General features: G+C 37.0%; 1 protein-coding gene across 1 annotated transcript in view; it reads right to left on the minus strand.

The window, feature by feature from the left end:
* myo15aa (myosin XVAa) overlaps positions 1–15264 on the minus strand; it is a 131735-nt gene that overhangs the window by 65728 nt on the left and 50743 nt on the right. The window contains exons 17-24 of the mRNA XM_051933481.1: positions 14289–14366; positions 12088–12236; positions 10144–10189; positions 9198–9322; positions 8332–8449; positions 5062–5237; positions 3797–3881; positions 3097–3150 (exon numbers count right to left, since the gene is read on the minus strand). Coding sequence (XP_051789441.1) covers positions 3097–3150; positions 3797–3881; positions 5062–5237; positions 8332–8449; positions 9198–9322; positions 10144–10189; positions 12088–12236; positions 14289–14366 — 831 coding nt within the window. The remainder of the gene's footprint in view (positions 1–3096; positions 3151–3796; positions 3882–5061; positions 5238–8331; positions 8450–9197; positions 9323–10143; positions 10190–12087; positions 12237–14288; positions 14367–15264) is intronic.

Here is a 15264-nt window from a genome sequence, read left to right on the forward strand (position 1 = left end):
ACCCCCATGCTTTACAGTAGGTATGGTGTTCTTTGGATGCAACTCAGCATTCTTTCTCCTCCAAACACGACGTGTAGAGTTTTTACCAAAAAGTTCTATTTTGGTTTCATCTGACCATATGACATTCTCCCAATCCTCTTCTGGATCATCCAAATGCTCTCTAGCAAACTTCAGACGGGCCTGCACATGTACTGGCTTAAGCAGGGGGACACGTCTGGCACTGCAGGATTTGAGTCCCTGGCGGCATAGTGTGTTACTGATGGTAGCCTTTGTTACTTTGGTCCCAGCTCTCTGCAGGTCATTCACTAGGTCCCCCCGTGTGGTTCTGGGATTTTTGCTCACCGTTCTTGTGATCATTTTGACCCCACGGGGTGAGATCTTGCATGGAGCTCCAGATCGAGGGAGATTATCAGTGGTCTTGTATGTCTTCCATTTTCTAATAATTGCTCCCACAGTTGATTTCTTCACACCAAGCTGCTTACCTATTGCAGATTCAGTCTTCCCAGCCTGGTGCAGGTCTACAATTTTGTTTCTGGTGTCCTTTGACAGGGTGGCGCAGTGGGTAGTGCTGCTGCTTCGCAGTTGGGAGACCTGGGGACCTGGGTTTGCTTCCCGGGTCCTGTCTACGTGGGTTTCCTCCCACAGTCCAAAGACATGCTGGTTAGGTGGACTGGCGATTCTAAATTGGCCCTAGTGCGTGCTTGGTGTGTGGGTGTGTTTGTCTGTGTCCTGCGGTGGGTTGGCACCCTGCCTGGGATTGGTTCCTGCCTTGTGCCCTGTGTTGGCTGGGATTGGCTCCAGCAGACCCCCATGACCCTGTGTTCGGATTCAGCGGGTTGGACAATGGATGGATTGATGTCCTTTGACAGCTCTTTGGTCTTGGCCATAGTGGAGTTTGGAGTGTGACTGTTTGAGGTTGTGGACTGGTGTCTTTTATATTAATAACGAGTTCAAACAGGTGCCATTAATACAGGTAACGCGTGGAGGACAGAGGAGCCTCTTACAGAAGAACTTACAGGTCTGTGAGAGCCAGAAATCTTGCTTGTTTGTAGGTGACCAAATACTTATTTTCCACCATAATTTGCAAATAAATTCTTTAAAATCAGACAATGTGATTTTCTGGATTTTTTTTTCTCATTTTGTCTCTCATAGTTGAGGTATACCTGTGATGAAAATTACAGGCCTCTCTCATCTTTTTAAGTGGGAGAATTTGCACAATTGGTGGCTGACTAAATACTTTTTTGCACCACTGTATACATGAGGCTCCTAGTCCGTTAACAGCTACACAAGCCTTGAAAGTAAAATGACACAAAATGTCATTAAGAAAAGTTTCACCTGTTTGTACTCATAGTTAACGCTAAACATGTGAGAAGAAAGAGTATTGCAACTTCAGAAATGAGTGATGTGGGAGAGTCACACAACCAGAGAAGAGACAGAGACGGAGACCAGAGACAGAGAAGAAAGCCAACATAGGTAGGTCCAATAAGGTAGTTAGTGTTTTGCATCTGTTATTTTTCGTTATTACTTGAAATTCTCTCTTGTGTGTAATATTATTTAAATATAAATGCATTCTCAAAACATTTGAATTTCCTGGCCATTGGACCATGATGCACGCTAAATTTACTGGCATATAGTCACTTGGATCAGTCCAATAGTTTTTTCCATATCATGAGACAAGATTTAAAAGGTTGCAGTCTGTAAGGAATTTCCCTAGTATGCTGTGTTTTTTAAAAATATCAATTAAGAGTTTATATGTACTCAATAACCTTCTTAAACATTCTAGGAAAATGATTTCTGGTCCTGGAAATGTATTTCATTTCAGTCTTTTTAATCTAATCAGAACTTCTCTCCCTGTGATTTCTATATATCCCATGTATGTTATACTCCATACATCATAATTAGTAAAACATCAACCACTCTAAATAGAAATAAAAATACGAAAACAAAAAATTCACATGTGCTATAAATATATGATTAAAAAGTCTTCCACAGGAAATACCAAAAGAATATCGTAAACCTAAATAAAAAACACATTTAAAAATACTTTTATGCTGTGTATATGTATACATAAGTTAATTGCTTAAATTATAATAATAACTACATTTTTATATCGCTTTTCTTTACATAGACAGTGAAGAATCTCATCAACCACCACAAATGTGTAGCATCCACCAGAATGATGGAATGACAGCCATTCTTATGCAGTGGGGGTTAACCACGCATTAGCTAGTAGGTGGTGAAGGGGTGAGAGAGATAATTAGCTATTAAGCAACTGAGGATGATTAGGCGGTCAGTCAGGCTGTGGTGGGCATTGGGACATACCCTACTTTTTTTGAAAGATGCCCAGAGTTATTTTTTGACCACAGAGAGTCAGGACCTTGGTTTTACATCTCACTTGAAGGGCAGCACTGATTTTTAACAAATACTGTCCCAGTCACTGCACTGATGCATTGGGATCCACACACAGATCATAGGGTAAGCACCCACTGATGCCTCACCAACATCTCTTCCAGCAGCAACCCAAGCTTTTCCTAAATGGTCATCCATCCAAGTACTGGCCAGACCCAAACATGCTTAGCTTCAGGTGGATTACCTGTTATGAAATACAGGTGGTATGGCTGCTGACAAATGTAGCATACAGTGAGAAATACCCAAATATTCAAGGGCTAAAGTATCTTACCACATAAGACCAAGGGAAGCAATAATTTCAAATTCTTTCTCTGTACAGATATACAGTGAACATATTTTTTTAATGAACTGGTACTAAGTTCTAAAACATGCTCTACACTTTCTGAATTCCACAGAAATATCACTTATAAATATATGTCCACATGAAATTTACAGGAAGAAAATGCTATGCTATTTTTAATTATCTATTATCTTTGGAAGGATTTTGTTTTACATCAATATCAATCCAGCAGAACACGAAGTCAAATGGTGTGAAGAGCAATGTTCACACATAACTCAGGCAGACTGACACACTGTACAGGCAAGTACATACATGCACATGCATACAGAAATACTGACACACATGCATGCACACACTGTTTTGGGTTTTAGGTATGGAATGATTTCCAGCCCTGACCTGCTGCTTACCATCTCAATTTGCTTCTGTTGTTCTTCTGCTCTCCGACGAATTTCTTCCTTCATCTAGAATAGAAAACAATCTTTATTTATTTGGTATAAAAAATAATGTGGAAATGAGAATGTTCATTTGTATTGCTAATTTTTGTAGGTTTTCAAGTGCCAGACAGATGTTGAACTCCAATTCAGTAAAGATGTACTCTTATACAGATATACTGTAATGAACTATTATTGGATAATTGAACACTGCTAGCTGCTGAGGGCTACCCTGAGGTCAAGTGGATAAGGGACTAGTGGAAACCCTCACAGCTTTAGTTTACATTTTACATTTGTCACAATATTATCATCTGTTGAAATGAACAAAGTTTGCATCAGATATGGGTAAGATAAATGCCCTCTCATTTCCAAAAGCAGAAGAAAGACAGATCAAATGAATGAGCATCCTGTTTCATTCATTATATTTAAATTCAAATATCTGTAAAAGTTAACAGAAACACTTTAGCCTATTAATAATGCCTGAAATAACATGAGAAGTAGACCTGATGCCCCTTTCAAATAATGCCTCTTTGGAGCTATGTTTGCGAATGCAAGGGAATGTTTAAAAGTCCTTGATTCTTTTGCTTTACATTTCATAATTTTCACCTTACACATTGCATGTGGATTGGTTTTTCATTTTTTGCTGCAATCAAAAGGTTTAAGAAAAAAAAATCACCTTGATGTATCTCTTGCGATTGACATACATGTGGATCAAGGAGCGGAATTTGATGAGACTTTCCCTCATTTTCACAAAATGCTTTCTAAAAGTAATAAAAAGAAAATGATGTCACTGAGTTCATCTTCAGAAAAAGGCATACAGATCTGCCATTTCTAATCTCAACGTAACAATCACAAATTCAGTTAATCCAATTCAAGGCTATACAGGGTAGGGTGGAGAACTGTACCCTAACTGACTGTAGAAAAACAACATAGACACATGGAGAATTTGCAGGCTCCATACTGACAAAAGACTGGGCACTGGATTCAGTCACAGAATGGCGAATCTGTGAGGCAGAAGCACTAAACCCTGTGCTACAATGCTGCCTTTGTAAACTCATTTTTACACATAACTTATAACCCCTAAATTTATTTCAAAATGTAATGCAACTTGCCTGATTTTCTTTATTTCTATTTGAGGTAATTTTTAAGATCCAATAGAAAATGTATTTATGTTATACTGTATAAATACCTTACTGTCATACGCTAATAAAATATAAAGACTAAGAAATCATGACTACAGCCTCTAGATGTGCAAAATGCTGACATAAGTATGTGTATCTATATACTGTATTAGGCCTAAGAACAGCACTTTAATTATAACAATATACAGTATGAATGTAACATCCTTTTGTTTTTTGTTTATATAACCTTATTTTTCATGATTTTTTTAACAGCTTTTTTTTAAACTTTGTAAAACTGTATTAAGCATATATGGAAATGAATGGATTGTTTTGCCATTATTTGAAAGAAGAAAACTTAACAAGGGCTCACATGGATGTATGCATGGTCTCACGAATGTTTGACTCTGCTTAAGGCCAACATGTTTCTTATGATTGATGAAATCTCAGTGCATGTTTCTGATGTATGATTTCTTGATCCCTTATTTTTCGCTAATATTAGTTGCTAATCTATATTTATTAGTTTTGTTCTTTGATGACTTTCTTACTTGTTCAACCTAAAAGATGGCACAAAAATTAATAGTGATGCATTGATTATTTTACTCACTGTTCCTATGAACAGAGGCTTACATGTAGTATAGCCAAATTGCTGAGGAGCAGGGATTACAAGGAGTGACCCTTAAATGAGTCATTATATGTCTGTTCAAATTGCATTGGATACATTATTTTGGGATGACAGCCACAGCGAAATCTGGTATTTAACATTTTAAAACTAATAATATTATATTGGGCAAAATTTCTAAAGGAGTAACATGTTTCATACCTGGTCAGATATCCCCTAGAATGAGCCTGAAGCTTGACAATCTTCCTGCGCAAAGAGGTGTACCGTCGGCGAACAAACCACATACGGGTGTATCGCTGCAGAGTAAGAGCAGCCATATGGAGTATTCGATCCCGCTTACTTTCAAGGAGCTGATAGAGATCCTCCTTCATGAATAGCTTTCAGATAAGAGAGTACAAAATTAATTTCTCTGTGTCAGGTTACTTCATTATAGAGTCAAACAAGATAGATTCACTGTTATTTCACCCATCCTTCCTTTGGAGCACATTCTGGCAGAAGCAGGTGCAAGGTGGGACAAAAGCCTGGATGAGATGTCAGTATAGCACAAGGCAAAAATGAACAAACCCATAATCATTTACAATGGAATAGGTCAAAGTTGTCAAGAAATCTAATATTCATGATTGTAGAATGTTTTAGGAAACTAGAACACACAATTTAATGTGTACTACTATATGTCATTATTACACACATTCCTAAGCTTTTGGGAATGCTGTAATTCTTGATTACTACTAGGGCAAAATGTAACCCCTTTGAACATTACAGTATCATCTTTTTTTTACTAGCTATGTAGATTTCTTCTGATATTCATATTTCACCATGGGCTGCAAATATTGACACCAATGCAGTTTTGTATGTTAAGGAAGTCGTACATGCTGGTGGTATCAAATTTTCAATTATCTTTCATACTAACCTCTGGGATATAGAAGTAGTCAACTCAAGCAACTCAAGCAACAATGCAAACAGCTGTATCATCATCACATCTACATTTCTAAAATAATTTGATTTTTAAAGTGAGATGGAACAGTGGAGAAGCTGAGCACTGACCCCAGATTTTTACTGGTTGAGTGTCTTCAGTTTGCAATGTGCAGTCTCTTCCAGTCATTGTCTGTGTTTCCTCAAGCAGTACAAACATTCATGTGTACATAGTACAATACAATTATCACAGTATACAGTATATGTGATCTATACAAAAACATGTCACGACTAGCTCTTCAGTAACTTTGCATCCATGAACATACACAATACCTGCTATTATGACTGGGTAATGACAAATCTTATGATCTATAAATAGAAACAGTCTATGAGCTTACTGGTGCGAGTATTCCTAAACAGTTTATCCTAACAGGAAGCTATTCAGCTAATTAGAATAGACTCCACTGTGCATCTATAGATGTTAGAACAGATCAAGAAATCTAAGCTAAGCTTTTTCAGATACCTGAAGTAAGTAGACATATTGTTGAGCAGGATTACAAAGAGCGTAAATGTATTGTATCCACTTCAGTTCATCAATAATGTGACTTCAAGCTATTTAAAGCTGGTGACGCTTTCAACAATATGTCCTTCAATGAAGGTAGGATTGTGATCTGCTTTTTGCTTCTCCTGGTACCACTGCAATAAATGTGGCATCCTCTGTGGATCATTTGTGACAATATGTAGACTGGAGGTGATTATGATTATCTAAAATCTAGATCACCAATAGGCAGACCGCAGTCCATATCCGGACCCAGAAGCCATTTTATACAGACTCAGACCTATTATTATACTGAATTTTGATGGATCGTTTCTATTTTAATCTGTACAACTTTTCTCACATTTACAATAGTCTTTTTTTTAGCTTTTTCCCTTTGTCTTTATGTAGTCAATGTATATACACAGGAAACACACAGATCAATCACATGAATTGTAACTCATTGTGACGCTACTCAGCTAATCAAATTATTTATTCAGAGCAATGCTGCGAGTTGGGCGAGTGTGTGTGTGTGAAAATGCACAGAAAAACACACATGGAGCCAGCCGCAAGGAGACATTGACATGGATGTCCAAAAAAGTGAGTCAGGGAAACAGACACTCTAAAATGAGGAAAATAGACAGAGAAAACAGAGCTTTTAATCCAGAATGGACAGACTCATATATGTTTATACTTCCCACAGAAACTTCAAAACCAGTTTGCCTCATATGCGCTGAGACTGTGGCCTTAATTAAAAGTGACAATGTAAAGTATCACTACAAAACAAAGCACAAATTTTTTGAACAATCATACCCACTCAAATCCAAACTGAGGGCACAGAAAATACATGATCTCTGAGCCCAATATGATCGATCCACCAGAATCCTGACACAATCATTCAATGCCCAACAATGTGACAATAAATTTTCCTCTAAAGCTGCATGGATTTTGGGACAATATAAAAGAACATTTTACTGACTCAGAAATTGTCAAGGAGTACATAAGTGCAGTGGTTGAAACCTTGCTGGTGGGAAAACAAAAACAAGAGTTATGTAAAAAGATCAGTCAAAATCTTATGTCAGCATCAACAACTACTTGCGCCCTGTGTTGGCTGGGATTGGCTCCAGCAGACCCCCGTGACCCTGTAGTTAGGATATAGTGGGTTGAATAATAGATGGATGGATGGATATTGGTATACATATCATTCAGTTCATTATTGGTGTTGGGTTGTACTGGAATGTAAACAGTGACCAGAAAACACTTTGGAAGATAAAATGGACAACATTTGATCTTAAATACTCCCATTCAAGTAAAGAGTTTTTAGAAACAATTTTAACATTCATGCATTACACACTATTTACCAAAAAATGTCCGCTATCACCTCTTCTTTTACCTGAGTTTTAGTCTGATCCATACAAAAGACCGAAAATAATCTGGCTGTATTTTGGTGTTTGTTGTCTCAGAGGTTTGCCATGTCACAAAAAACCAAAATCATAGCAGTTTCTAATGTCTCTTGTTGAGGCCAGTCTTTTCAGAATGTCATCTAGTTTATTATCCAGTGACTGCACAATTGCCAGAATTACTGGGCAGAGAAGGTTGGTTGCTGCAGTGTTTCTCTCTAGTCTGAATGCCTCCGCTTCACCCCTGTTTCTTAGTTCTGATTATCTGTTCATTCCTAGTTGAGTTATGGCATTTGTTTTAACTGAATAGAACTGAAGACAGCAGTTTGGTGTTTGCTAGGCTAAAAGTCAAATACAGAATACTTGTTCTGTTATTTAAAAATGTTTGATGGTCAAACAATGAAAATACCAAGGTTATATAGAAAAAATACTGGAGTCTGTGAGTAGAAAATGGTAACATGTCACCATTCTCCCACACCATGTTTCTTTATACTGTCATATAGATTGATGTTATCCCCTCAAGGAGAGCTCATGCTACCCATGAAGCTAATCAAGAAAAAGTGGATTCGCAATAAAGATCAAAGATGATTTTTGGATGTGTCTACAGCTGCCATTGATACTCACCTTGCTGACACCAACTTGGAACATTCCTTTATTGGCAGGACACAGCTTTTTGAGGACTGCAACACAGTTCTCTCCATCTGGTGGAATATGGTGTTTCAGACCCAGTAAACATTTGTACCTATAAGAAAAGACAATGGTCGAAGCTATAAGTTCTATGCTCTACCTCTCAGTGACCACCTCAAATGATGGTGGAAATCTGGAAGTGTTTAACTGTTATTTGTATCATTTCCATTGCATTTAATACATTTATATTTTGTGGTGTTTATTTTCAAAATGATGATGTCAAAGGCAAGCATTGCAGGGGTGTTGATTATGTTGTTCCTGTGCATGTGTACATGTTTGCCATTGTGTGACATCAAGGACACTATTTTATACTAATACATTGATTCTATAAACTTTGCTTAGTTTGAACACAAACCTCTGCATTTTACAAGTAACATCTTCTGAAAATAAAAGTAATAAAAAAATCTTTATTTAGGATTTTGAACTAAACATTACTTTAATTACAGGTTTGGTGTCCCAATTTTGGTTTTGGTATTTTTGCATTAAAGAATTCTGGCTTTCAATCTCTGCCACTATATTGATCTAACACTCTTCAAAGAAACAAGCCTCACCAAGCCAACATTATTTTTAAAATACTAGGTCTTACGTGAAAGTTAGAAAGGAAACCCTGTGTGCTCTTACCCTTTTATTGCAAAAAGGTAATTTCACGTTAGATGCCAGATACAAAAATGTATCTGAATTTAATGTGCTTCTGTTGTTCCTGGAACCACATGAAGGTTGTTGTTCTTAGGTAGCTATTCACCTTCAACCAATCAAGTGGAAAGTTAGCCTCTGACATCATAAGCAGGATGGACCTCACTGACCTGTTCAAGAATGTATTGAATGATATTCGGGCAGGAAACCCTTCTTTTCTAATGCGAATTGTCTCCATGATGCCCGAATAACGCAGCTGGACTTGGACAACCTCCACATCAAAAAGACTGGACTCCTAAGGGAGACATATAGTGTTCAAACAACTGAGCTGTAAAACACATATGAGAAAATATCATTAACTATTTTCCTGGTGGCTTTGGAATACAAAATCCTCAAATAACAGTGTCCACAGAAAATTCACAGATAATGTAAAACATGACTAGATACTTGACCTCTGGGATTTACTGGCTAAACAACTTGGTTCTGAAACATGGTAGCCTAGGATTAACACACACTGTAAGCAGTGTCTAGAAATGGTCATTTATACCTCCATTCAAAGCACTCTAAATAACTCCTGAGAATGTTCATAATTCAGTTTACATGGCTAGACAGTTCATAGTACATGACTAGACAGAAAATCCAATACCAGCTACTGCACATTATGACACATAGACTTGACAAGCTCTGCTGTAATTTGGCATATCATTTGGTAAGATTAACAGGAAGTGATAAGAACCTTCATCCAAAATTTCACTATGTTAGACATACTTAAAGTATGCATTTTGAACTATCTAATTCTTCACCATTCTGAGGACAAAGTTAATGGTCCACCAGTTTTTAGTAAAATAGAGATGACTTGAGTAGCGTCTCATCAATGTTATACTGTATGTATGTTCAGCTCATTTATTAACAGGTAACATCTGCATTTCTCCCAAAATGTTTTAATTCATACATACAAGTCCACCCAAGTCAAAGGGAATGCGTAAAATGTTCTAATTTCATACTAAATGCTCCTAAGCAGATTATTATGCAAGATGAACCTTCCTCAGCTAAGAATCAGCCAGTTTTAATAAAATGACTTGATCCTGAAAACATCATACATCACTATGTGGTTACCTGTTTATTATTTGGCTTGATGCAACGAACAAAGAAGGGATTGCACCTAAAAGAAATAATAAGAAAGTAAATGTTTTCTGAAGTGCAAAGTGAACAAACTACCTCATTTACATTTAAAAAGGGATTCTCAACTCTCTTTCTCCAAAGTCCAATAAGGAGAAGCAAAAAGTATCACCAATATTATTAATGCCCTGTGGGATAATGGGGATTGTTAATATTAATTTTCAGGCACTGTACAGGTAACAAGAACAGAATGAAGAATACAAATCTGGGCTCTAATTGACTGTACTTGAACCCAGTACTCTGGGTTAGTGGTTCCTCCACCTGTGGACACAGAAAATGAGTTGGCAACACCTAAAGAACAGCAGACATCAGACTAGTGGGATGACCGCTACCTAGGAACTGAAACTACTGGCAGAGCTTTTAACTGGACCCTTATGCTGTGAAGTTGGCCTCTTTCTGTAAATCAAGCCTAACTCTGGGTTTCACTCAGGAGAAAACAGGTTAGCTAAAGAGCTTTTCTACACAGGAATCAAGGCTAGTAAATGGGCTGAAATCCAATGTCCTAGGTATATAAAGTAGCCTACATTCTTAAACTATGTAATCCAGTTCTGGATTGTGTCCCCTATATATATATATATATATATATATATATATATATATATATATATATATATATATAATATTCTGTGAATTGCATTATGATTGGTAAAACTGGCTAATTTTTGGAATACTTTCAATATGTTTTACTTACCTAACTGAAAAACTATATTGTGCTCAATAAATAAACCTTACAGCCCTCAGTCATTTAAGAGTATTATTCAACAGTCACATCTATCTTCTCCATTGGTTCATGATGTCACTATCATTCCTTCATTAATTAATAGATGTATTCATTGTCTAGCACTGCTTATTCCAACACAGAGTTGGAAGGTGGCAAAGCCTATCCCAGAAGGAATCAGAGCTGTACACAGCTATAGTCCATATATACCAACACCCAAAGTAGGTCATTGTAGAGACAGTAACCAGCTTTATCTGAACATTTTTGGGGTGCAGGAGGAAGAAATTGGATACCAAGAGAAAACACATAGGGAGAGAAAGGAAACCCCACACAAACAGTAGCCAGTAGTTGTAAGGATTATATAACACAATACAATAATAAACATGTTTCAGTATACTGTATTACCATAGTGCCTAATATTTGCATGCTCCTATGGTTTTATTATTCACTTTATTGCAGTACAATTGTGCCCTGCATATGTGAGTATGGATAGCTGTGTGCACATTTGGTGCCCCTTCCAGGTTGGTTCATGCCTTATCCCCTAGTACTGCAGGGTAGGATCTGACTTCCCTTGGCCCTGTAATTGTATTCTGTAAGTTCATTAAATAAATGAATTGATATATATTTTATTGGGATTGGTGTTAAGGGCATAATAGGTGATTTGCTGCCTAAAAATGTTGGAGCCTTGATGCGATTACTGGCAGTGGTATTTCCTGTATGAATATTGCATAAGCAGAGACTCCATTTTTCTCCCATTGATTAAGAATATTCTGTTACATTAACTAGTTTATTTAACTTGGTGCCCTGCGAGCAAGTATATCATGAAACAGACCCATGTTACATTTGAGACTGGCTCCTGCCTTGATCCCAGCTGGGTAAAGCAGACAGAGAAATAATATATGGAAGCCCTGTCACAAAATGATTTATAAGAAAAATCTATTTTCATTTCATTATATTGTGCCCCTCACAAGGTACACTGACTCACAGGTGATTTAAAAACCAAGGCAATTTTGTTGAAAACTATTCCTTTTACAATAAGCAGTGCTACTAAGTGCTTATTCTTTATGTATGAATGTCAATAAGCTTTTATTAAAAATGAACATTCATAAGACAGAAAAAACCAAAAGCACTTAATTACAGCAGTTTCATAACAACTGACCTACCTTTCCATTTTATCCACCAACTCCATAAGTGACTGTTGAAACTTGGCTGCAACAGTTGGGGCCTGGTACCTTCGTGTTACTGTACTATTTTTACGTAGACTGGACTGTGTGAGGACCTGAGCATGTCCAGAGAACAGATTTGCCACCATCTAAGATTGAAACAATACCAAAATATCAGAAAAGTTACTTATTTAAAAATGACTAATTACTAAATTAACACATGCACAGAACTACCAAGTTCAATAAACATTAATGTTGTTGAATCAGAAGGTGACAAAGTCTCAATTAAACCAAAATAGACAATGACCAACCTTCATTTTGAAACTCTAGGCATGTAGAGGTATTGTTTTGGCCCTGTCTCAGTCCAGGTGCACTCATATTTTCTTGCAAAATTCAAATTTTTCTTTTTATTAACTGAAATAAAATGCTTTTAGTTACTTACCTCTCTCAATTAAAGGCTGAAACTGATCTGACAGGGGATAACGTCCCATTCTTTGAATGGGCTGCATTGACTGATCAACACAGGAATTAATTGTTTTAGAATGGACACTACTGGGCAAACACTAGCACAGCTACATGATGACTTAATTCCTTTTCATTTCAAAAGTCTTCTAACTGTGTATCCTCATCTTTGCTCCCTCACCAAATCTTCACAGAATCTGCAAAGATCCATGCTTTTGTATTACATGTGTGTCACTTGCTGATGTGACTCACTATGTTATGTATGAGGGAACAAACAAGCCATAAATAATTTTTTTCCTTGTATATTTGTTTCCATGTTTATACTAAAGGATCAAGTGAAGAGACCAATAGATAATGCACAGACCAGTAATATATGCTGCCACTCACATAAGCTTCAGGTGTGTCTCATGGGGGCTGGACAAAGGAAACACCGGAGGAAGTCTGAAGGTGTAACACAGCCACTAACCATATATCCGTTTCCATACTTAGAATGGAGGAGAAGCCACAGGAAGGAGAATGATTTTACCTCTGCCTAAGCATGCCAAACCCTTCCCTTATGGTCTGGAGCAAATATAACCAAAGTGGCTTTTTATTTGGGAAGCAGCTTCCAGGAAGGATGGTGCTTCTGATCCCCAAAGGCACTAATCTGAAGCTGGCGCATCGTGCCAATTTTACCTTATTTCTTATTGTCCTCAGGACAATGGGAAGATTAAATGGGGCTTCCCAGGGTCCCAAAACTCTTTATCTGTCTGTTTTGATATATTTTACAATGTGCATGAAGTATTTTGCCATACATTTAGTTCATACATATGAAGCTAATATTCTCAATGTATGCACTATTGTTATATATATGCATAAACCATCATTGTATGATTGTAAACGTATAGCAAATACACACAAACCAATAATATTAACATGAAAACCAATATACTAAAATAAAAAATATGCAATTAATGACTAACCTAAAAATCAAACACAAGTTAGCACAATGCCTCAGTAAATTAATAACTTTAAAAAATAAATAATAAATAACAATGGTTAATGATGTATTTTTTACCTTGATAAAGCAAACAATTCTGAATTTGTGCTTGGATTCTTTGAAGAGAACTTCAAAAACTTCGTGCACAGCTTTAACAATAGTTAACTTGAGTAGCTTCAAACAAACGTGGGAGCTAAGTGCAGAGCATTACACACAATGTGTGTGATTCATTAATTTTGTCTTCATTAATTTTGTTTATTTTACTGTGCAGTTCTATGCAATACATCTTTCTTTGTTTATTAGTAACATACCACTGTAACATATACATATTTTGACCATTTAAGCATACAGTATGTAAATTTACAACTACTTTTTTGTATTTGACAGTTAGACAATTCAAGGTAATTAAGAACTTGGAAAGTGAACAAAAACTTCATATTCATGAACTGAGACTTTACTTCACATTTTAATTTCTTGAACTTAAATGTAAATTACAGACATTAGCTCACAATAGGACATGAACATGAACTACTTCTTTTTAAGTGTGAACTTATAAAACACTGGCACTGGGGCTACATTGCCTGATAATGTTGCATTTGTTATAAATACTCTGAAGTTAACAAAAGGACACAAAAAATTATTCCATATGTCTTATAAATAATATCTTGATTCTCAAAGGATAATTATCAGAACACCTTTTGTTTAAGGGGGAATTGGGGTAATCCTGCTTATATAAAAATTAAACTCAGAAAGAGCTCACCTTTATTTTACTATTGACAAAAAGATCCAAGACATCTTGACGAACTTGGTCATGATTTTTATCTAGAAACTTGTGGACCTGAAAGATACGAAGCATCTGTTGGTTACAGGCATCCTTTCATTTTTAAAGGATATGCTAAAAGTGAGAGTGGTAGATATTGTGAGATAGCCATTTGAAACTGAGAAACTCACTTGCTCAATTAAACAATCAATCAGTGACTCCTATACATTGCTGGATGCACTGAAAATGGAGAAGATTAGGAGTATAACAAGCATGCATATGACTGTTTCATAGGATGATGGGCCATCAAACTGCAAATGAATATTACTAAGACAACAGAATTGCTAGTACACTTCCAGTGAGACATAAATTTCCTATGAAACGAGTAGATTTACATAAATATTTTGGGGTATGTGAACAGTAGGATGGATTTGGTAGATAATATAGACCTGTTAAACAAAAAAAGGCCAACAGCTGTTAATTTTGAGAAGGCTGAAGTCATTTAATGTGTGTGACAAGCTGCTGCAGATTTCTAGCAGTAGGTAGTGTACTCTTGTACATTGTGGTCTGCTCTGGGAATAACACCGGTTCAGTGTGTCAATAAATCAGGATGCTCATCTCTATTATATGACTGTCTCCAGACTCACTGGAACCAATAGCAATAAAGATGATGGCAAATTAGAGTTGATCACAACTAGTGTCTGTCGAATATATCTAATCTCATATGCTCATACAGGCAATAACTTACATCTAGTTTCTCAATCATGGGGCTCGGCCGGGCACAGCCCGAAGAGGCAACGTGGGTCCCCCTTCCCATGGGCTCACCACCTATGGGAGGGGCCAAGGAGGTCGGGTGCAGTGTGAGTTGGGTGGTGGCCGAAGGCGGGGACCTTGGCGGTCCGATCCTCGGCTACAGAAACTGGCTCTTGGGACGTGGAATGTCACCTCTCTGAAGGGGAAGGAGCCTGAGCTAGTG

Source organism: Erpetoichthys calabaricus, chromosome 11, assembly GCF_900747795.2.
Source record: "Erpetoichthys calabaricus chromosome 11, fErpCal1.3, whole genome shotgun sequence".
Taxonomy (NCBI): domain Eukaryota; kingdom Metazoa; phylum Chordata; class Cladistia; order Polypteriformes; family Polypteridae; genus Erpetoichthys; species Erpetoichthys calabaricus.